Raw genomic sequence first — 23454 nt, forward strand, 5'->3', positions numbered from 1 at the left:
CTCGGGCGCGGGGCCTGGGCGCGGCGGCACCATGCGGCGGGGGCGGCGGCGGCCGGCGGCGGCCGGGAAGGCAAGGGGGGGCGGGGGCTCCTGGGAACCACCGGGAGAGCTCGGGGGGCGCTTCCCGGAGTGGGGGGCGCGGCCGGGGGTCCGGAGGGCAGCGGGTCCTGTCCCCGTCCCTCGAGTCATAGGCAGCGCTGGGAGAAGCCCTGGTTGTGCGTGTTGTGTAGAACCGACATCCATGGGGATGGGGACGCGACTGTTGGCATCTGGATTTCATAGAATGATAGAATAGTTTGGGTTGGAAGGGACCTTAAAGATCATCCAGTTCCAACCCCCCATGCCATGGGCAGGGACACCTCCTACTGGATCAGGCTGCCCAAGGCCCCATCCAGCCTGGCCTTGAACACCTCCAGGGATGGGGCAGCCACACCTTCCCTGGGCAACCTGTGCCAGTGCCTCACCGCTCTCATGGTGAAGAAATTACTCCTTACGTCCAGTCTAAATCTGCCCCTCTCCAGCTTATACCCATTGCCCCTCGTCCTATCACTACAGGCCTTTGTGAACAGTCCCTCCCCAGCTTTATTGTAGCCCTTTTCAGGTACTGGAAGGTCACTATAAGATCTCCTCGGAGCCTTCTCTTCTCCAGGCTGAACAACCTCAAGTCTCTCAGCCTGTCCTCCTATGGGAGGTGCTCCAGCCCTGAGTTCTGTGGTGGTGCCTTCTGAAGCTGGTCATCATTATTGTCACATCCTAACTCCCCTGCCTTTTTTCATCCTCTGATTTTGTTTCCCGGAGTTGTATTGCAGCTCTCGGGGCTGTCTGTTTCCCAGATATCCTCACCCCAGTGGGGATTTGGCACAGAGCGCTGGCAGAGGGATTTCACCCACTGCTTCTTCACCTGACCATCACCTGCCACCCAGCCCTGCCTGAGCAGGTTCCCTCCACACCAGCTTGTGACCCAAGCATAGTACATCCTGGTGCCATAAGGAAACCCAGGTTTCCTTTCCCAGCTGCCCACAAGGGATGCTTGCTTCTTCTTTCTTCCAAAACTCTTAATACCCCAAAGGGTGAGCTCTTGCAGGTCATCACCGTGCTTATTTAATGTTCCTAGATGCTACCGTAATGCTAATCAATAGATCTTTCTGCTTGGATATTACTGTTCAGGTATCACCATTAAATCCTCTAGCTAATGTATTTATCTTAACAGCGTGCACGGTTTCACTTTCAGTTATTTATGTTGAGGTTTTTAAATATGTTTTCAGGTAGTCTGATCCCGGCAAAAATACTGGACTAAGGGCATGGGAATCTGAAGACCTCTGTTTCTCCTTGGAGAGGTAAAGAATCTAGAAACAGTAACTTTAAAAATTTTGTGGAGGGATTTATCAGCAAAAAGCATAGTATGGAATGAAAGGAGGGGGGTCATTTACAGATGAGGAAAATGATCAGCTTGGAAGGTGTTAAAGGCCAGACATGACCTTCTTTCTCAAATCTAATATGTGAAGTGATTTAGCCCTAGGAGGTTTTCCCTAGCATTTCCATTAAGTTTTGTGATTGTAAGAATTGTCACTTTGAGTTTAACAGAAGGGTAAGAAAGGTTTTATCTTAAATTTAAAACCCTCTCTTCACTGTTTCTGAAAACCAAAGACGTATTCCTTTCAGAAGCTCCGTTTGAGTTATTTGTGTACCAGTTTGTGGTGCCGCTGAAGCAAAACTAAGTAAATTAATCCACATTATGATTTATTTTTGTCAGCTTTGTTACATGGGCTGTAGGCAAGACTCTGTTCTACTTCCAGGGGGAATTGGGTATTTTCTTGAAATCCGTATGGAACTCATGGGAATGCAGTACTTTGTCATATCAGATATTATAAATTATAGTGCTTGTCGCTATAGAATGGTTTTCTTTTTCAATTTCATGTGTTTTTCAGAGTCCTGAAATACTTTGGTCTTTTGTCTGGCTTGCAAAATGGGGAAAGCAGTTACTAAGTGGAAAACTATGTACATTATTTTTGTTTTAAAAGTGGGTTAGAGAATGAGGTTATTTTACTTAAATCTGTGTGATGTGGGATTTTCCCCTTTCATGAAAAGGAGACAGAAATACCAGCCACTGGTATTTCTCCAGAACGATAATAATACAAAGAATCAGTGGATATAATTACCACACACCGAAGTTTAGTATGTTGATTTTTTTTTTTTTATTTCTTTCAACTGGACTTTTACTTTCTGTTTATTCATTGTTTTCAGAGATAAAATAAGAAGGAGAGATGGGAAATCCAGAAAACATTGGAGATGTATATGTTGCTGTGATTCGTCCAAAAAATACTGCTAGCCTGAATTCTCGGGAATATCGAGCTAAATCCTATGAAGTAAAAATATTCAATTTATTTTTATTATTTTTAATAATAAGTTATAGTAAATATACAACAATTTAGTAGAAGACAAAATCCGACAATAAGATTGCTTAAATAATGTCTGTGTATGTCATAGAACTACTATGCACTGCCCCATCCTTCTGGTATTTGAACACTTTATGATTTTGTAATATCTTTGTGTTTCATTTGATTTCAGGACCTCTTGCCCTCTGGACTGCTCAGTACAGGGGTGCAGCTCTGTCTTTTCCTGTTTTAACCTTATTGTTATGGAGGTCATTCTGACTTTGCCATCCTGCTCCTCCACATTCAATCCTTCCTGAATTTTGTTACTGCTTTTAGAGTGGTACAGTAAATAAATAATAATAAAAAGAAGTCCTGTGCTTGTTTCGGTTGTGCTTAAACTGTTTTGGTTTCATTATTGTTTGAAAGATTTTGTTGCTTGAAGTTCCCATTGAAGGCCAAAAGAAAAAAAGAAAGAAAGTTTTGCTGGAAACTAAACTGCAGGGAGGCATTGAGATAACCCAGAGCATCTTGGATTATGTATTAGAAGCCACCAAACCAATTTCACCAGCCAATCAGGGTATTAAAGGTAAAAATGTTTTAATCTGATTTATTGTTGATAGTTCTATGAAATTATTTTAAAAATTAAATGGGCATGGAAAGGTTGTGCAAAAGCGTGAAGTCAGCTTGGAAAAAGGAGGTATGTTTTGAGGTTCATCGATAAAACCCAAGCCAACTGTACTGCTAAAATCTTTAATTTATCTTTGTTTCCCTTTACATTTCAACTTTATAAAATATATACTAGAAGTTTTTTACTAAGTGAAGTTCTGCCTGTCTGTACTACTTCACCTCGGATTGGGATTTAGAGCTAAACTTCTGGTAAGCCAGAATGAAGTGGCTTTTTTAAGCTTAATTTCAGCTGAAACTTGTACTAGTGAATTGATCACTTCTGAAGTCTGGTCTAAAACCAGTGTTGTTCAGTAGACAGTATCTACATGAAAATATTTCTGGCATAACTCTATGACTTACAGATATAATTTGATTAGTGCATTTTCTGTTCTACTGCTGTTGCATAGCTGGTCTAGCAAACGGCCTCACACTTGTGCTGACAAAAATTGTTTTAGCCAGCGTGTTTCATTTCTGGATTGGTATAAACTATACTGACTACAGCACTTTTTTTTTTTGCTGTGTACATCATCTCTGCTTTGTAAGTAAGGTTATGCTGGGAAGGTTGTCAGTGTGGACAAGACAATGCAGTGCTAACAATTTAAAAAAGGTGTAGCTGGCTGTGTAGTAAAATGTTCTGGATGGGAATAACTCGAATTGGATGGACTTAACAAAGCTAGTTGAGCAGCAAACATGAAATAACATAATAGCATTGACACACATGCTAAGTTAAAGCAAAAGCTGTTACACAGTTTAGAGTTTTAAATAGACTTGTGCAGGGGGCTCAAGGATTAATATGCACAGCTTGGTGTGGCTGCCGCTGAAATGTGCGGGCAAAGTCAGAAAAGCAAACAAAAAGCTAAATTCTGTAAAGCTGCGAGGGAGGATAGCATGAAAAACACTGTTTTACCACTACATGAAAAAAATATTCACCCTGATGGGGAACGTAGCACGCAGCTTTGTTTCCCAATTTCAAAAAGAGTGTTGTTTAATTTAAAGTTACATGGGCTAGAGGCTGAATGTTATGAAAAACAAGAGGTGTAGAAAAGTTGCTATGATAAAAGGGGTACAGTCATGTCATTTCTCATGTTAAAGATTATATATATATTTATGTTCTTTATCTTTTCATATGCTTTTTAGATTTTCTTAGCATGCTTTAGATTATAGCTCATAATAATCGTAATTTTTTTTCTTTCTAGAAATTAGGAAGATTGAGTCTAGTAAGCTTTAAGATAGCCAAATACAGATAGTTTTTTGTTTGTTCTGTTGCCTAATTAATTATTTAGGATTTTTTTAATCTTGTTTTAGGAAAGCGTGTCGTGTTAATGAAGAAGTTTCCTCTTGATGGAGAGAAGGCAGGCCAGGAGGCATCGCTTTACATTGTTCCGACTGTTGTGAAAGGTAACGTTGAGCATAACTCCTGAAGTTGCATCTGTTTTAGCAGAAGTTCAGTTGAATGTTTATTAAGAATTTTTATGAATATGCTGTACGGCTTTTTCTGCATTGAAACAAATCCTGAAGGAAATGTCTGTGTGCTTTTGGGGAAACTCCTTCATTTTAGTATTACTGATACACCTTAAGGATAAAAACGAATAAATGCCGTTGTTACCAATAGCAGTAAATAGCGCTTCTAGTCCTGAGTGCTATTTGTTATGGCAGCAGTATACATTTAATATTAATTCCTCAGATGAAGCTAATCACACTGATGGAATGGTAACTGATCGCTTTAAGGTTTTAAAGGCTACCCTGTTGAGTTGTGAGTAAGGATTGTATGTAGCTTCTTTGATTATCATTTGAAAAGAAAAAAGTGACTCTTCTCTAAAGTGAAAATATATTCTCAATGAGTTAGGAATGTGTAACTACAAAAGATGCAGAAGGGAAAATAATCTTATTCTTGTCATCAATGTGTCTTCAGAGTATTTTTGCTTTTTAGATAATACAAAATATGCATACAGTCCTGGATGCCCTGTGTTCTACTGTTTACAAGACATCATGAGAGTCTGCAGTGAATCCAGCACCCATTTTGCTACGCTTACTGCAAGAATGTTAATTGCCTTGGATAAGTAAGAAATCCCATCAGTAAAAGTATATTCAAATTGAAATTAAACAAGATAATTCGTAGACATAGCACGTAGTTTGTATAGCCTTCTTGTGATTAAGAAGGAAATCATTGTGATATGTTATTTTCTTTATGTTTATCAGAAACCGAAACCTTGAAGTCGTTCTAAAATTCTTTCTGCAAACTCAAGAGTATCTCAGTGCTTATCTAAATGAGTGGCTTTTTGGAAGTTCGTGCTCACAGTGAATGTTTTGTAAAATCATATAAAATACTAATGATTGATCTTCTATAAGTGACATAATTGTCATCTTTAAGAGTATCTGCCAGAGTGTAGTAAAAATATCCTGTTAATTGTATACCATTAAGATTTGCATTTAAATTACCTTCGTTTAGAAAGTGATTGCATGTTCCCCAGCCATTCAGAATTATTTGCGGTTGGGAATTAACTTTCAGAAAAGTGATTAGTTGTTTAGTCAGATTTACAGTAGTTTGAAAATTGAATATGTGAGCTTTTTTTTGGTCTTTTTTTGTACCCTTATTAAACAAATAGCAGAAGTACTTACGTATGAACTTATTTGAATTAATAAAGTTAGTTGAAACTCTTGGCTAACGTGAAAAATTGTAAGTTACAGACTATTACCTAAAACCATTCTGTGTGTTGGATTTTTGCAGTTTATTAGTAGAGTCAAATATTTCCATGTATGCCATCATGCCAGTTATATTTATTTGTTGCTTAATGAATGCCTTCAAACACTAAGCTCTACTTAAAATGTGTTGCAAGCCTTACAGTTGTGAGGGAATCCTTGGAATTATAATACAAAATAGCTTATATTAATTATTCTCTATGCACATAATCTGAAACAACACTTCTCAAAGATTCAAACTATCCTAACTAATTTATCTACCAACTGCTTGGAGAAAATGCCTGAAAATACCTCAGAGAGGTGAGAGGGTGTTTATAGCACAATAATCACAATTTTAGAGTCCTCCTTCTCAGCAGGAGCATGAATAAGTGAAGGGAATATGGCTTTTGCTGAGCTTGGATCTGCGACTTAAAAATCCAAGCGGAAGCATAAGTTTTGGACTGCGGGCCATGTTCTGCCATCCTTGCGCATGGTTCTGGGACAGACAAGATCCAAGTGGTCTGTCAGTGGATTTATCTTTCTAAAGCATGTACTTCTCTTTCTTCTATATTTCCAAGCTAAGTCACTAGATGAAATATATTGTATTCCAGCAAAGTACATGTTTATCTCAGGCTTGTGAGAAAGCATGTGCAGAAACTTAAATACGCACCTGGATTTAGACCCTTAGTTAAAATGTGCCGCATTCAACATAACACTAAAATAATTTATCAATTTGGTGAAAATATATTTATCCAAAAATTGAGATTAATAACTTGTCCTAAGCCCTGTGTTATATTTGCATATGTGGCAGGAAAAATTGCAGCAGGTGTACAGTGCTGACTTCATCCAGTAGCTCAGAGTTAAAAGGGCTCTAAAACCCTTCTGTACTGTCAGTAGGAGTGCACTTAGAAGAGAATGACTTTCGGCACAGATTTGTGAAAAGGCATGTGGTAGCCCTTGTGAAAGAGACTTAGCAATGTGGAAAATGACTTTTCCCGTCTTTCCCTAACGAGACAAATGAGTTAGAAGGCTGAAGTCAGCAGATATATTGAAACTTCAATTTACCGTTGAAAAACAAGCTTCAAGTTTTAAAATTGCTATGTTGAGGGTAGCAGCACTGATAAACTGAAAGCAAACAAAACTGTGGCATGTTGGCGTGGTTTTTAGTCTTCCCTTAGCTCATAATTCCCTTTTTTTTGAGAATTTGCATCCACAGGAAATGTGTTTGAGCAAATACATTTACTTAACTATAGTTGGTTAAAAAAATTAACATTTGAGGATTAATTTAGTGCTGTGCACGTTATAATAATTTTTTTTAAAAAATTAAAATGTATGATTATCATACATGCAACCTTTAATCAAACAAAATAATGGACAGGCACAACCAAAATAGTTCTTTTCTACCTGAAAATTAATTGCTTCCCATTCTCTCCTGCAGGTGGTTGGATGAACGGCATACCCAGTCTCACTCCATCCCAGCTTTATTCAGACCATCTCCTCTTGAGAGAATTAAAACAAATGTAATAAACCCTGCCTATGCTATAGACCCTGGTCAGACAGAAAGCTCATTACACATGGGTTATACTGCCCTGGAAATAAAGAGTAAAATGCTGGCTTTGGAGAAAGCAGATATGTGTATCTATAATCCTTTGTTTGGATCTGACCTTCAGTATACCAATAGGGTAAGAACTATTTTTTCATTCTATATTTATGGAACATAAATACAATTCAGTACAATAAATACAATTCAATTAATTCATTCATTTGATGTGTGTGCTTTATGCTTAGTATAAACAGATTTCTTTATTGCACACACTGCTAAATGTTTTTTCAAATCCTCACATTTAAACATCGTTCTCTTGAATGATAAAATGTTAGTATTGTAACTTTGGTTTCAAGAGAATAGCTGACCTGAATGAGGGATTGTTTAGCCAAATTTTGTTAAAATATTTTTTCAGTTATGTTCGAATTATGTCTTCCCAGGTTGACAAAGTGGTAATAAATCCATACTTTGGCCTTGGAGCTCCAGACTATTCAAAGATTCAGATTCCTAAAAGAGAAAAGTGGCAACGCAGCATGAGCAGCGTCACAGAGGACAAGTATTGTGTTACATTCCTTTTTCATTAATGGATAATTTTATTTTGCTATATTTTAGTAGTACTTGGTCAACTTAGGCAGAATGAGATTCCTGTCACTTTAGGGGTTTACTATATAAATATGTATTAAAAAAAATTCTGTTTGAAGTCTTTAAGTGCTGAAACACAACAATTAAAGGACTGATCAAGAAAGATTTAAGTTATAGGCATTAGGGAAGTATTTCTTAGCATAGTGAATACAGCTGTGGCTTGATTACTGCATGGCAAAAATACTAGTTGTATGAATACTGGCACATTTTAGTTGCATGAGCTTAATTTTTATTCTTTATGTAGATCTGCAGTTACTGATATATTAGTAATTTTTAAAAAGTCAGTGATCTCAACTGTTGAAATATTTCTGAACTGTGTTTTCCTCCTGTTTCCCCTTTTAATTCATAGGGAGCACCAGTGGGTAGATGATTTCCCTCTTCACCGCAGTGCTTGCGAAGGCGACTCTGATTTACTAAGCCACCTTCTGGATAAAAAGTTTTCTGTTAATCAGTTAGACAGTGACCACTGGGCACCTATCCACTATGCATGCTGGTGAGTCAGATGACTATAGTTTTGCCATTCAAACACATTCTTGCTAACAGGATCTTTTAGCACTAATCATTTCTGTGATTTATCATACAGACTCAAAAATGAAAAATCAAAAATCTGTAGACTTTTTACACTTTAACTCTAATATAATTTAATGTCAACCTTCTCAAGAGAAAGATTGCTTCAGGATTTGAAATAACTTAAGTCTGAATGGTTTCAGAGGAGACCAGGGGTGGAGATAATATCATCACTTATCTATTGCCTCTTATATATATGCGTCCTAAAGCATCCATTCTAATTCCTGTTGGAGGCACTGGGTCTAGTTTAGTGTGGTAACTTTTACGGTCTTTGTAGGTTGAAGGCACTTTTACAGCACAGCAGCAGCTGAGCTGAGCACATTTTGGTGACAATCAAGCTTTGAGTAGGAAGCTGGACAGTGTGATCTACAGAGGTCAGCTTGTCTGACTCTGATGATTTAATCTGTAAGTGCTTGAGAGCTTTCCTCAGCTGTTGTAAGAAAGCTTGTCTTTTATCTTTATGTAAGTTAATCTTCTGCATTTATAGTAGTGTCTGATTATATGAATAATATGAAAATCAATCTTGTTTTTTTTAAAAAAAATCCTATTTGATTTTTAGTGTTTGTCAGAAAGTTTGCATAAAGAGTGTACATGAGATTTACCAGTTATCAGTGTGAGGCTTGAAAATCCTGAGGATTCATCAGCGTGACAATGTGAATCTTTACTCTGATTCACACAGATTATGTTTTTACTTTTCAGGCAAGGCTAAATTCTGTTTTGCTGTACTGAAGTGTTACAACTACCCAAATCTTGCTAGTTTAAACCAAGGTTCGGTTTGTTTATAATGAAACCAATAAATGGTTACTAGACCAGTGATTACCAAAGAAGTGCAAAACTGATACTAATTCCTACGAACTCTTTATTATTCCATTGTTTTTGGTGTCATTTCAAAACTAAAAGCTCTTGAGTATGGAAATACACTGTTCCATATTTAGCATTATCTGAAAAAATATTTTATTTTACATTTGATATATTTGTTCTGTTTAAACATACTTATCTGCAGGTATGGAAAAGTTGAAGCCACTCGAATGCTGTTGGAAAAAGGGAAATGCAATCCAAATCTTTTGAACGGCCAACTTAGCTCTCCTCTTCATTTTGCTGCTGGAGGTGGGCATGCTGAAATAGTACAAATTCTACTAAATCATCCAGAAATTGACAGAGTAAGTTCTCTTTATTTATAAAAATAGCAGTTTTAGCAACTGTTTCTAGCTTGTGTATGTGGAATACTTTGTGTCCGGATCACAAGGTGTAAACGCAATGATTCCCTTAGGAGATTAACAAAAAATGGTTAGATATTTTTCAATACCTCTGCTTTTCCCATTGTATATCAATTAAATGTTTGAACACTAGGATCGAGGATTTTAATTATGTAAAAAAATGTATAAATGCTTACCTATCTCCAGTGAAAACAATGTATTAATGTTTCTGTTTCTGTTTGTAGCACATTACTGATCAACAAGGAAGATCTCCGCTGAATGTCTGTGAAGAGAACAAACAAAATGAGTGGGAAGAAACTGCGAAGCTGCTGAAGGAAGCCGTAAATAAACCTGTATGAGTTTACTTTCTACATAGTTTAAAGTTTATATTTAATTTACACATAAACTTGTAGAAGAGCTCATGTATAGCTGTTATTGGAAGCATGTGGTATACTGAAATTTTTAGTGTAAATATTGACAAGCTGACATTTTGTCTCTTTAAATGTTTCTATCTAATTTATTGCTCAAGAAATACATGCAATACTTTAAATGTGATGTTGATATATTTGTAGGAGCATCACATCAGCTACTTTTGTCTACTTTTGATCAAACAACCGTCAGCTAGCTTTATGCCTTGTCATCCTATATCTTGATAAACAGGAGAATTCAGCTGGCTAAATGTGGCTTCTGCAAAATAGGCTCTACATCAGTGAGTAAGTGTAAGCTTCCTTGGCAGTCAGTGGAGATCTAGCCAGGATAGTAAACAAAATTTATGATGTGACTTCTCTTATCCTTAAGTAGATTTAAAAATTGCCAAATGATATAACACCATTTGTTTCTCTTCTTTGACTTCGGGTGCTACTTGTACCTCTGTAGGCAGGTGGCAGTAAACCTGTCAGTTCTTCAAGATGTTTTAAATCATCTTCATTTCATGCTACTTGAATGGATCTTCCAAAATGAGGGAGGAAATGACTTCCTTTATTTTAGGGATTTTTTTATGAATTTGATCAAATGGCAGATGTGTGTGTAGTGACTCTTGAAGACTAACGCAAGCATTTTAAGTAGATTCTACAGCATAATAGGTGATATTATGTTGTCACTTATTGCTATTGAATGAATACATTTAAATAAAAAAATTATAGAGGTTACTCCAGTAGGAGTGACAGTGACTACTGCAGCAAAAATAGACTGATGTGTTCCATTCCAGCCTTATTTTCAGTCAGTTGTCATTGTTTAAGGTGTTTGTCTTTTTTTTCCAGAAGGTTTTAGGAACTCAGTTCTTGACGACTAAGAAGATTTGAAGAAGAGTACTAACAAATCCCTGCAGCTTTTTTATTCAAGCAGATGAAACATTTAATCTGTTGGAGAGATGAAAACAAGTTTAATTGATGTAGATGCTTTAAGCACCCAATTTACATTTAAGGACATCTTTCAAGAGGCATACTTTGCAATTCAGTGAAAGCAATGGGAGTTCTGAAAGGGAAATGATTTATTAGTAGTAATATAAAAGTGCTGAAAGATCTTAGTGAGATGTGTTCTTATTGTACTAAGAACTGTGTAGAGGGTGGTGCTTCCTTCTGAAAGAAGAAGTCTTTTTAGTGTAGAGTAATGAGGGGAATAATTCATAACCTGCCAGTAACAGCGTAGTATACATTTCAGGTTATTGATAAGTGGTTTTGCTCAAATCCCTGAGGGAACTTCTAAATGCCTCCTTGCCTTTGAGGACTTCAACAGAAGTGAAAATTATCAGTAAGGTTTTTCTTGGAGTTACTGTGGTAAAAAGCACAGTATAAGAGCTCACGTAGGTGATGAAACAAGCAGTTTGATAAGCGATATGCAGGAGTTGTGCAGTGTTCTTTTTCTCAACAGTGTGGATGTTGCTGAATTATAGTAAAATTGCTTTCCTCATCAGAAGCACCAACAGAAAGGATTTTAACAACGGCTTTATTTAATGTTTCAATTATTATGTAGTATGAAAAGGCACGAATCTATCGTATGGATGGGTCATATCGCTCTGTTGAGTTGAAACATGGAAACAATACTACTGTACAGCAGATAATGGAAGGGATGCGTTTGTCTCAGGAAACTCAGCAGTACTTCACTATCTGGATCTGTTCTGAGAACCTCAGTAAGTAATAAGGGAGATTGTTATACTTGAGGTTTTGTCATAGGTTTGGGGTTTTTTTCCTGCTTGCCTTTAGGAATATAATATTTTTTTAGGAAAAAAAATATAACATTTTCTTAGGAAACAAAAGAAACGCTCTCTGACAGTTCTGTACTAACCTCTTTCTATCAGCTTCTAAAATCCATCCTTTAGGAGTTAATTTGTATCTAGACTGCCTATTAATACATTTTGCTCCTGTCAAAGACTCTGTAGTCCAGGTAGGTCTCGTTTTTTGTCTTTGGCATGGGAAGTGAAACCAGTTTTTCTATTTCCTCTGCTTAAGCTTTCCTTCAGTAGATCAACTCCCGGCCTGCACAGTCTGATGTCTCCAAACTGTGCTTTCGGAGCTATAGAGAGCTTCTCCATTTTAGTCATCACTTTGGGTACCCCCGGCAGGTCTGACCCTGTATCCCTGTGGCATCCAAAATGTATTTAATCTAGGAAGATGAGACTGGTCCATATTGCTGTTCTACATTAGACACCTTTTCTGTCATAGTCCTTACAGCTAACTTACCCTAATTTTAGTGGTATTTTTCTTCTCAGAGGATCTGAAATCTGATGCACGTAGCTTTTTTTACCGATGTTTAATCTATTTAAAACTAGTAATTAAAGGAAAGCTGATTAATGTTTTTTCATTAAGTCCTTTAATTATATGAATTTTCATATGTTTTGCACCAAAATGATTTTTGATAATCAAGTTTTCAGTTATATTTGGTGGGAGAGAATTCTGATATCAAATATCATTATTATATTTGCTGCATTTTTTGGTGTTTCCAATCTAAATAAAAAGTCTACTATAGTTGTAGTTTGAGATGTGTAGCAAAAGACAAATAGAACCACAAAAGACTGAATCTGATTGTGTTTTGTCAGAAACTGTGGTAAACAGTACTGCGGCAACAAGATAGCTATGGGACACATTACAGTGGATTTACAAAGCACAGTTCAGTCTGGAAGGATGTTGTGTTGAGAGTACCATTAACACATAAGCCTTGCATTTAAAATGTTATTTGTTGGTTTTAATCTTCCACTATAGTGGCATTGTTACTTTTTTTTTTTCTTTTAACTATAAATATTGCAGAAAATCTTTTCTTCATTCTTTTTTAATCTTTCTCTCCCAGTGTTGTGCCATTTGCCTTTTTACTTTCCTGTATGTCACATGACTACTATAACCCTCAGTTAAACAGAGATGTTAATGTCTGGAAGAAAAGCAAGTGTTTGGATGTTGAAGTCTTGCTACATGTCTTTTCTAAATATCTCTGACATGTTTTAGTCAAAACATTGAAGTATTGCCCTTGCATTTGAAGGGAAAAGCTCACTGATACATTGCTTAAAAACAAGTAATTCTCTAGATTTAGTAATTTAAATTCTAGTAGTTTAGCCTAAGTTTGAAAATTAGCTTCTGGTTTATGGCTTCAAACAACTAATGGACAGGTTTCATTATAAAATGTATTTCTTGCAGTCTGTGTACAACTGAAAGTTTGTTTGTAGGACAGATGATGTTTTTCTGTGTTTGTATGTGAGGTGGGTAAGTTGGGTGAACAGATTATTCTTAGTGAAAAGATTTGGCACTATAATGTGTTCTTTGAAGTTTTTCATGTAATGTGAAATACCATGTGAAATTCATGTAATGTGTAAAAAACAGAGCAGTGAGGATGAGGCATATACAGCCTTCTAGTTCCTCACTACTAGAAACCAACCAAAATTAATCACAAGGACAGACAGGGTAAGTGAATGAGCTTCACTGAAGGTATGGACTTTGGTACATAGTAGGAATGTAGTTGAAAGCTCTGTGTTCCTCAGCTCTCATATACACAGGAGAACACAAAACATTGAATGACTGTAGCCTATTAAGCATCAAGATGTTTTACAGTTTTTTAAAAAATAATGTCTTTTCTGAAAAGTTTATGGTTTATACAGGAGGAAAAAATTTTCACAGAAAGGGTCATTGGGCCCTGGCAGAGGCTGCCCAGGGAAATGGTTGAGTCACCATCCCTGGAGGTGTTTAAAAGACGGGTAGACCAGGTGCTCAGGGACATGGTTTAGTGATTGACAGGAATGGTTGGACTCGATGATACAAGAGGTCTTTTCCACCCTGGTGGTTCTATGATTCTATATCGAAAAGTGGGAAATGCTTTTATAAGATAAGCTGTGTCTGTATTTTTCTGTCAGAAAAAAAAGATGATTGGACTTAGTATTTCTCCCATAATAATTGAGACAACAGTCTTTAATGTTTTAATGCTGTGGTTTTAAGGTCCTTTTTGTTGTTCCCTTAAATTTTTAAATACCACTTCACTCTCGAGAAGCTGAAAATAACAAACTTTCATCACTAATGCATTTAGTGAATTGATGCTGAGAGTTTTGTCAATAAATCCATATTTTCAAAACCTCGTATATATAGCACTTCAGAAAAAATAGGGAAAAATGTTTTTTTAATGAGTCCTCAGTTTAAGATACTCTGGTTTTGATGCACCATTTAATCATCTATATCTGTGTGTGGAGGCTGGGTTATTCTGTTTTTTTATTTATAAACAAAGCCTGTTATTTTTCAGGCCTCCAACTGAAGCCATATCACAAGCCTTTGCAGCATATTCGAGACTGGCCTGAAATATTCACTGAACTGACAAACCTGGATCCTCAAAGGGAAACTTCACAGCTTTTCCTGAGAAGAGATGTGAGACTTCCACTGGAAATAGAAAAAAAGGTCTGCACTTGGAAGTGATAGCATGAAATCATGGTCAGAGTCAGAACACTTTGACCATCAGCACTGTCTGTGGTTAATGACTGTAGGAATTTCCAAACTTATTTAAACCAGACCTCTCCTCTCCTTTCCTGTCATGGTTTGAGTCTTAAGGTTCTTCCCTCCCTGTCTCTCCTTCCCTCCCTCTCACCTTCCTGCCCTCTCTTTTCTCTCTCTTTCTCACTTTCCCAGCTGTTTGTTTTATCATAAGTCTATGTGCCTCAGTCTCTCTCTGTCATACAACTAAAACCAGCCTGCCCAATTTTCTTTCTCTTCCTTGTGCTCTAATTTTTTTCAGATATTTAATTGGTCAGTTTCAATGGGATTATTCAAACATATTATTCAAAATAGATTCATGGGGGAAAAAACACACAGATGTCAGTATTTCTGTCAACCTTTTGATTGGGTATGGTATGCTAGTCACCTTTAATTTTAAAGTGTGTTAGTTTAGTGAAGTGTTGAACTAGGTCAATGAAAATATGACATTTTTTCTATTACAAAGCGCTACTAAAATGTACGCTTTAGTCAGGATCACATCTTTGTCTTCTGTCTCTGAATCAGTGAGAAATTTTATTTATAGTTTCTAAGCTCTTTACAAAGAAATCATTTTATTTAAATCTTTTAACAGATTGAGGATCCATTGGCTATCCTTATCCTTTTTGATGAAGCCAGATATAATTTACTGAAAGGTTTCTATACATCACCTGATGCCAAGTTGATCACACTGGCAAGTCTGCTTCTACAAATAGTCTATGGAAATTATGAGAGCAAGAAACACAAGCAGGGCTTTCTAAAGTAAGTATCCATGTTTAAAACTTAAGATTACGGCTTTAGATTAAGTGTGTTTAGATAGCACTTACTATGGACCTCTCAAATTTTAGGTATGATATATTTATTATTTTTCTCCATCATTGAACTCTAGTTCAGAGTAATCACATAACCCTTGTAGCATTAATAGAAGCTGGACATGGGGTCTGAAAAATATATTAATCTTAATTATTGCAGTCCCAGGCAGAGGGATGAAGGTTTTATATTCTGTAAGTCTATACTTACAGAGATACAATAACACTAAAACAAGTAGCGGAATTCATGTGAATGAAAGCTTTTGACAGGACTGAAAGGAATGAAAGCTTTGAACAATGCTGAAGAGATCTTTTACTATGTCCAGTTAGACCAACTTCTGGGATTGGTTTTCCTCCCTCTTTGAAGAGGACAGATGATGCAAAGATATTTCTGTCTTCTCATTTGCATGTGGACTGCTATACTAAATTGGTCAGAAACATAGCACCAGCAGGGCTCTGCCAGATGGTGCTTTTCTCTCCCCTTCTCTCTGCTTGCCAGCACAACAGTAGTTGAGGTGTTCTTGGATATGGCTTTTTCCTCCTACATACGTTTCTACAGCAGTATGTGAGCACATCAGGATTCCAGTTCTCTACTGTGTGCACCTTCACTCCCCTACCGTCTCCACCTCAGTTCATTCATGTAACGGCAGATGTACTAGTCTGGAATGCTACTATAGTTTTCGTCTCCTTTCATTCATAGCATCATCTGAGCTGTCTTGGCTCGCTTTGTTTTGGTTGTATTCCCCACCATCAGTACATCAGGGTGCATTTTCTGCTGCAGTTACTCTGCTGTAAGTGTGGGCTGCCTCCGAAGGGGCTGGCTATACTGACTGCACTTGTTCATTCCTTTCTCTTCCTTCTGTTAGATGTAGAGACTGTACCATTACAGAGTAAGCTCAGTGAATGAGCTCTCTGACTGGAAGACTCTTGGGTGGGCTTTTCTGTAGGTTTAGTTATTGACCCATCTTGTCCTGCATTTATGCAGTTGGTAGACTGAGCGTGAGAATTGGGTTCAGGTGTGACTGCCCACCTACAGGAGCGTGCAGTTAAATACACTTGGTTTCAACAGGAAACTGCCCCCTGCTCAATCCCAGCAGCTGCAGGGCAGTGTCCCATTCCGCACTGAGGCAGATCAGCAGTGTGGTTCTGAGTTGATCCTGCTCAGTGGAAGTGTTTGACTCAATAGACAGGACTACTTGGAAAGCTAGTTTGAGCCAGATAAAGAGCCTGCTGGGCATTTGGGCATGCTTTCCATCCATATTCAAATGGAAAATACTTCAACTTGTTCTTCTTCAGACAGATGAAGAGAATTATATTCTGATTTTTTTTGTAGTTGTCATAAATGTTTATAAAAAAACGGTCATTTAAAAAATGTATCGAGGCCGTTGTTTGTATGAGAGTATCCTTGACCTTAAAGATCTGGATGCATTGCCCTGTGCTGCATTTTTGCTTGGTAGACAATGTGTGCAGTTACTGGCAGGTATAGTTTAAAAATGACTGAGTAGATTGCATCACAAGCTTTTGAGACTATTTTAATTGTGCATAAAAGCAAACTTAAAGGTCTCCTTTAAGAGAAAAAAAGTGGCTTTTTTTTTGTTTGCTATGTTTTGGAGTTTTGGGGGTTTTTTTTAAAAAAGGCACTTTCTATAAGTAGTTTCAATTTCATGTCATGCAATATATAACTTTCATGTGGAAGTTGATTGTGCCAGGTCCTTGGTGGTGCTGAATACAGCAATGAAGGGAAGAATACTTATAATTTGTCATCTTTTCTGAGTATGTGATATTCTGGTGTAAATGTATGTTGGTGCATAAATTTAGCTTCTGAACAGGAATTCACCAAACTGGTCTGTAATCAAGGAAGAATTACATATTCCACAGCTAGCATTTACTTTCCCTGCTGTGTCTATGATGCAAAACACACAAAGCTGGATCTCCATTAGCTGAGAATTACACTGTATCTTAGGAAGCCTTAGCTTACCTTTCTGGAAAGCTTCTCACCTGATGAGGCAAGACAGAGTAGGAGCTGACTGTCTAACTCAGTATGTGACTTGAAGATACGAATTTGCAGACAGGGTTCTTTCTCCTCACTTTATTTAGTAGAAAAACCCTTTTTTTCTGCTTTTTCTCCTAGTGAAGAAAATCTTAAATCTATTGTACCAATCACTAAACTAAAAAGTAAAGCTCCTCATTGGACAAACAGGATACTGCATGAATACAAGGTGAGATAAATAATGAAATAGTAGAAAATCCTATCTTGAACATTTTTTGACTGTTTGTCAGTTAATGAGCAAAAATACTGGTATATAAAGCTAGAAATTTGTATGTTTTGAATTATTGTGATGGGTTGTTGGAATGCTGTTTTTTTTGTACAGTGACAGATGATTTGTTTGTTAGAAGTAAGTATAATTGTCATCTGCTCATTTATCTTCAGTGCTAACTGTGTGTTGGGGATACTGCCAATTCAGGCGTGCACGTAAAAAAATCTACTCTGACTCATATTTTCACATCTTGTAGTGATAGATCCACAAAGTCTTTTCTGCCAGTGTAACTTGTACATTAGCAATCTGATAGCACTGCTAATGCTCGCACCCACAAACTCCTTTGACTGGAGCCATTAATAGAACAGAATTTTTAAATATGGATTTGGGCTGCTTCTGTAAAAGACATCTAACTGAGGGCTCTGGATTCCAAATGGGATCAGGGCACCTGGTGTTTAAATTGATGAGCTTCATTAAAAAAATGTGGAAACAGTGAGATGTGTCAGAGAGAGAACTGTGGCAGCTGCCAGGCATCACCAATATCAGCTTCCAGGAAGCACTGCAGAGGCACCCAGGGAATGTTCTCAGGCCTTGCCTCTCTTTTCAGATGATATTACTCAATCATAAACTTTATCTTTGTGCCTACGTAATTTTTTTTGTCAGAAACCATCAGATCATTCCTGTTCTTTTTAATAGAGATGAAGTAGGGGATGATGGTGTCCTCTCAAAGACTATGGTATAGCAGAGGTCATAGTAGAGTAGTCTCTGCTCTTTCTTTTATCAGACAAGATGTGAGAATGAGCATGGTTTTTTTGACTTCTGCTCTTAGGCCATTACTTTGGGGTGTGGGGAAGGGAAAGAAGTTGCAATCTTTTGTTCCAAAGATACTAATACATTTTACATTTTAAAAATGGCTGTGTAGGATTCAGATAGGTTGTAATGCAGAGTGTGGATCCAAAGAGTCTGGTCCCGTCCACCCCCCTGACTGTTCAAGCCTCATGTTCTCTTTCATGCCCGTGCCTTCTCACCTCACTTGCGGCACAGCCTAGGTTTGTTGTTTGTTAGGGTACTTTACATCAGTCTATTTTCAGGCGGGTGCAATCTAGGATCCTCTGTTGTGACTGTTGCACTCCACTGAAGAAGAAGAAATAGAAGCTTGTCTTATTCTGAAGGAGGGCTCCACTAAAGGAAACAAAATTGTACCTCTCTTTTGCTTAGAAAACAAATCCATGTGTTTTTTCAGGAGGTACTTGCTCATCTTACTGTGCCTCATTGGATCAGACCCCTTAAAGGAGAAAGAATGCTTAGTTTTAAGGATCATGATGCAGTTATTGTCAGATGCATGTGTAGCTGGTTAGTCTGACGTACTTCTGAGAGAGGCAGTGTTGTGGGGCCTCGCAGAGGTTACGTGTCTGTGGTTTGGATTTCTGGGATTCATACAGGCTTTCTGCCACTGTCTCTTTTGGTATTTGAGCCTTTTTGTGGCTCTAGGGTTTAATTTAGATGTTGGAAGACAGTTCTTGCAAAAGCACTTTGGGAATACTAGTTTAGTGGGAATTCTACTAGTGTTTTTTCTTCCAATAACTGCAAGTATTTGGGAAGGCTTGTTGATGGCCATTGTTCCTTTGTTTCTAGAACCTCAGCACCAGTGAAGGTGTAAGTAAAGAGATGCATCACCTTCAGCGCATGTTCTTGCAGAATTGCTGGGAAATTCCTACTTACGGAGCAGCTTTCTTCACAGGACAGATATTCACCAAAGCAAGTTCAAGTAGCCATAAAGTCATCAAAGTCTACGTAGGAGTAAACGTAAAAGGGCTGCACCTCCTCAACATGGAAACAAAGGTCAGCATAAGTGAACTGCCAATGATAAGTGTTAAGCTTAATTCTGTTCTCTTAAATTCTTTGTGCTAGTAGTCATTTCACATCCAACTGTTTAGTTAAACTTGGCGGTGAAGATTTCCAAGATTTTAAGACCTTTATAAGGCAGTACTAATGGAAAGCCTTGTATTTTTTGACTTTACTACTTTGTAAGCTACAACTAGATTGTGGAACATCCTATTCTAAGTCAGGATCCTGTCTTAAGTGAACGAAGGAAAGTTCAGTTTGTAAGTATGGAGAATATTTTCTGACTGTCAGTTTCCTCCATTTTATTGTAGGCTTTACTCCTCAGCCTTAAGTATGGCTGCTTTATGTGGCAGTTGGGAGATGAAGATTCATGTTTTCAAATCCACAGTCTGGAAAACAAAATGAGCTTTATTGTGCATACCAAACAGGTAAGTGTTGTCATTTTTCATCCTTTATGTTCAATTTTTTTTTCCCTAAACTAGATGCATGCCTCTTCTCTCCTGAGATTGACTCCCCTTACAGTATAAAAGAAGCCCATGCCAAGCCCCCACAAAAAATGATCTTAAAACTTTCTCTTTAACGTTTCAGAATGTTTGCTTGTTTTTCTAGCATGTGAATCCTTTAGGGTTCAAAATATTTAAAATGCAACTGTAACCATTAGGGTAAAATTATTTATTTTAATTGAAACTATTGCATCAAGCGCCCAATCCCTCAGACTCTTAAGGATAATTCCAAATAAAATGAGAATCACAGAGCTAGACCTGGTAACTTTGCTATCAAAACTAGTGGAGTTTGAGACTGGATAGAACTGAGTATCTGTGGAGGCAGTGTTATAAAGCAGCTTCCCTGCAACTGCTACTAACAACTTTTGATGGTGTTTGTGGATGTCTGATGGAAGATGCCTCTTTTGCCCATAGTCTGCCTCAGCGCTAATACACCATGTTAACATGTGCTGTGACAAAACTACAGCTTTGAGTATCTCGCGTAGTTGCTTTGGATTCTTATATATTAAGGGAAGTGATTGAATGTTTTGAAAACCACTTTCTGATAGCTGAGAAAAATCTAGTTTTTATTTTCTTTATTGCTAAAATGATGCAACTTCTTACTATTTTTATCTGCTTGCATTTGTCATGCGCTTGATTGCTTCATAGTTCTGAAATGCTGATAGAATTTCATTGTATACCTTTATCCAGGCAGGTCTCGTTGTAAAACTTCTGATGAAATTAAATGGCCAATTAATGCGGAGTGAAAGAAATGAGTGATGGAAATGAACAATAGTTACAAAACAGCATCTGATGGCTAAGCAAAAAACAACTTATTTCTCATCACAGCAGAAGACTTCCACGTATCTGAATTTTACATAGTAAAAAAGTATTTGTACAGTTTTTTTAACTTTGTACAGAAGCTGCATGGTTTATTTTTTTTAGAAAAACTATACAAACTATACAACATATCTATTATTTTTATAAATATTTTTGTGTTTCGTATATATAAGCTATTGTAGGGCTTGAGCTTAACCAATAAAGCTAATCGAATGTCAATGGCTTACTGAGTTGGTCAAGCATGAATCTAGTAAGGCGTTTGTTCCTAGAGGACTATGGGATTACCAGTGCTGTTGAGCAAGTCCCAGTTAACCTATTTACCTTTCATGTCATTCTGTGGAACATCAAGGAGGTTGTATATGTTACAGTATTTTTTAGACATACTTTATTTTTAAGATATTGTTGTATGCTTACAAGACCAGTTAGACCTTTGGGCAACTACTTTTGATGAAACTCTCGTTTTTTATTTGGTTTCAGACAAATGTTGTAGCTGGCTTTATTTTTAGTCTTAACTTTCTCATACTTTGTATTCGTATTTATTCTAAAATATTGCATGAGGATGTCAAAAGGGAAATACTTTAAATCATTCAGAAGCCATATTAAATGTTTAGCATGCTTGTTTTTTAAAAAAAAAAAAGATTTTAACTTTTGCTGTGCAATATAAAATGTGTATATGGAGGAGGGAGAGGTACAGTTTTACAGTGAAACTTACTGAGAGGACTTCAGAAAGTTTAATAAATCTTACCCTGGATTGCAACACATATGCAGTAATGAAAACTCATTTAGAGGGGTATTAAGTTATTTCTGTTAAACTAATTTTCCTACTGATTATGTACTTCAGTTCCTTGAGGGTACACAGTGCAGGATGCAGGAATGAAGATTTATATCGCAAGGAAGTGAGATACAGTTTGTAAGCATTCTGCCTGCCCTTTGTGGAGTCAGGACTAGGTCTCAACAAGTTGGGTTCCAAGTGTAAGGTGGGATCCCTATGCAGTCTGAAACATATCCTTGTATGTTAGAATCTTATCCATAACACCAATTTTTAAGATTTCTGGTTGTATTTCAGGGTTTTAAGTGCACTTGACTCTTTCTTCCGTGTAAACTGCATGCTAAAACGGTGTGCAATATTTTGTAAGGAAGTTTTTTAAAAAATAAAAATCAGCACTTGCCTCTAAGTTTTCAAATGGCAGTTAAGATGAATGTTAGGAACTGTGCTGTTGTGCAGTAACTTTACTCATACCTTACTACTAGTAAGTGCAGTTTAAGAAATTAGTTAACATTAACTAATTAAAAAAAGGGATCAGGAGACGTATTTTGTAGTCTTCTTAGCAAGCTATACTTTTCTACTTCACTGGCATAAAAACCAGTAAATCTTCATGGATTGTTATATTTTACTTAAGGTAAATAATGCAACAATCAGGTCCTTCATAGTGCATCCTTGCTATCACTTGGCACTGGTATCAGAAATACACTTCTCTACATAGTACTTTGTTAGAAAACTAGAGGAAAAATGCTAAAATGTGTCAGTTGCATATTTAACAGTACTATTAATATGCCTTATTGCTGTATATTTCTTCCTGCTAAATTCTTATTTATTACTGTCTAATAAATTGTTTGCAACAAGTCATGTTTGTTGTTTTTATTATTGCAGCCACCATTAAAGTGCCATCATATGTCTTGCCAGGCAGGTGTTGTTACCTAAGAGCTGTATTTTGTAACAGCTCATCTTTGCAAGGTACATAGGGAGATCCATTAGAGAAGATCATAGGGAGGTGCCCCTGGTGACTACAAATTAAGTTAATGCACCTTGGGAACTTGTCAGGAAAATTGGAAACTGCTAGTCCTGGCAAACCAGGAAGTTTGCAGATGTTGCCTGTGAGGACTGTGTAACCGAGTTTTCACTGCTTAATGACTCCACTGAAATGCAACAGTGGGCAGTTGGTTTCTTACCCCTCCCTGCCTGGTGGGACAGGAGGGAGGATCTGAAAAGAAAAGGCAGACTTGCCTTTGAGGTAAGGGTTGAGGTAGAGTTTTAATAGAACATTTAGGGATAATAATTATAATAAGAAAATAATATATTAAAATATAACCACTCACCACCTGATAATTTTGTTGTCCTGAGCAGCGATTTCAGTGAGAACAGAGAGCACAAAGATAGCAGAACACAGAGCACCAACCTCAGAACCTGGAATGCCTGCCTGCCCCCTGGCCAAAATCCCGGTTTTATACTGAGCATGATGTTCCAGTATGGAATGCCCTGTTGGTTAGCTGTCCTGGCTCTGCACCTGTACACTAGCAAAACATGAGAATCTGAAAAATCCTTGATTTCTTAGCAACGACTAGAACTAGCTGTGTATTAAGAGCATTCTTCTTATACTAACTCTAAAAATCAGCAGCTGCTGGGAAGAAAATTAGCTCTGTCCCAGCTGAGCACAAACATTACCTGGCAACAACTAAACCAATATGCGTTGTCTGCATTATTTTCATACTAAATCCAAAACTCAGCAGCTACCAGGAGGAAAATTAACTCTATCCCAGCTGAAACCAGGACAAATCCTTTCACCTAAAAGTGGGGAAATAAAAAAATTGGAACAGAGAGAAATCCAGCACTGTAGAAA

At 37.2% G+C, this 23454-nt stretch overlaps 1 protein-coding gene across 1 annotated transcript; it reads left to right on the forward strand.

Annotated features, from left to right (window-relative positions):
• Positions 1–3: 3 nt before the first annotated feature.
• Positions 4–22451, forward strand: KRIT1 (KRIT1 ankyrin repeat containing). Its single transcript, XM_054060433.1, has 18 exons — positions 4–70; positions 1266–1337; positions 2245–2366; positions 2802–2961; positions 4347–4439; positions 4972–5101; positions 7159–7402; positions 7704–7819; positions 8255–8398; positions 9476–9632; positions 9914–10021; positions 11640–11796; positions 14382–14533; positions 15198–15364; positions 17543–17630; positions 19305–19511; positions 19826–19942; positions 20708–22451. The coding sequence occupies exons 3-18, from the start codon at positions 2265–2267 to the stop codon at positions 20774–20776; spliced, it is 2211 nt and encodes a 736-aa protein (XP_053916408.1). The 5' UTR covers positions 4–70; positions 1266–1337; positions 2245–2264; the 3' UTR covers positions 20777–22451.
• The last annotated feature ends 1003 nt before the right edge of the window (positions 22452–23454 follow it).

Source organism: Cuculus canorus, chromosome 2 (genome assembly GCF_017976375.1).
Source record: "Cuculus canorus isolate bCucCan1 chromosome 2, bCucCan1.pri, whole genome shotgun sequence".
Lineage (NCBI taxonomy): Eukaryota > Metazoa > Chordata > Aves > Cuculiformes > Cuculidae > Cuculus > Cuculus canorus.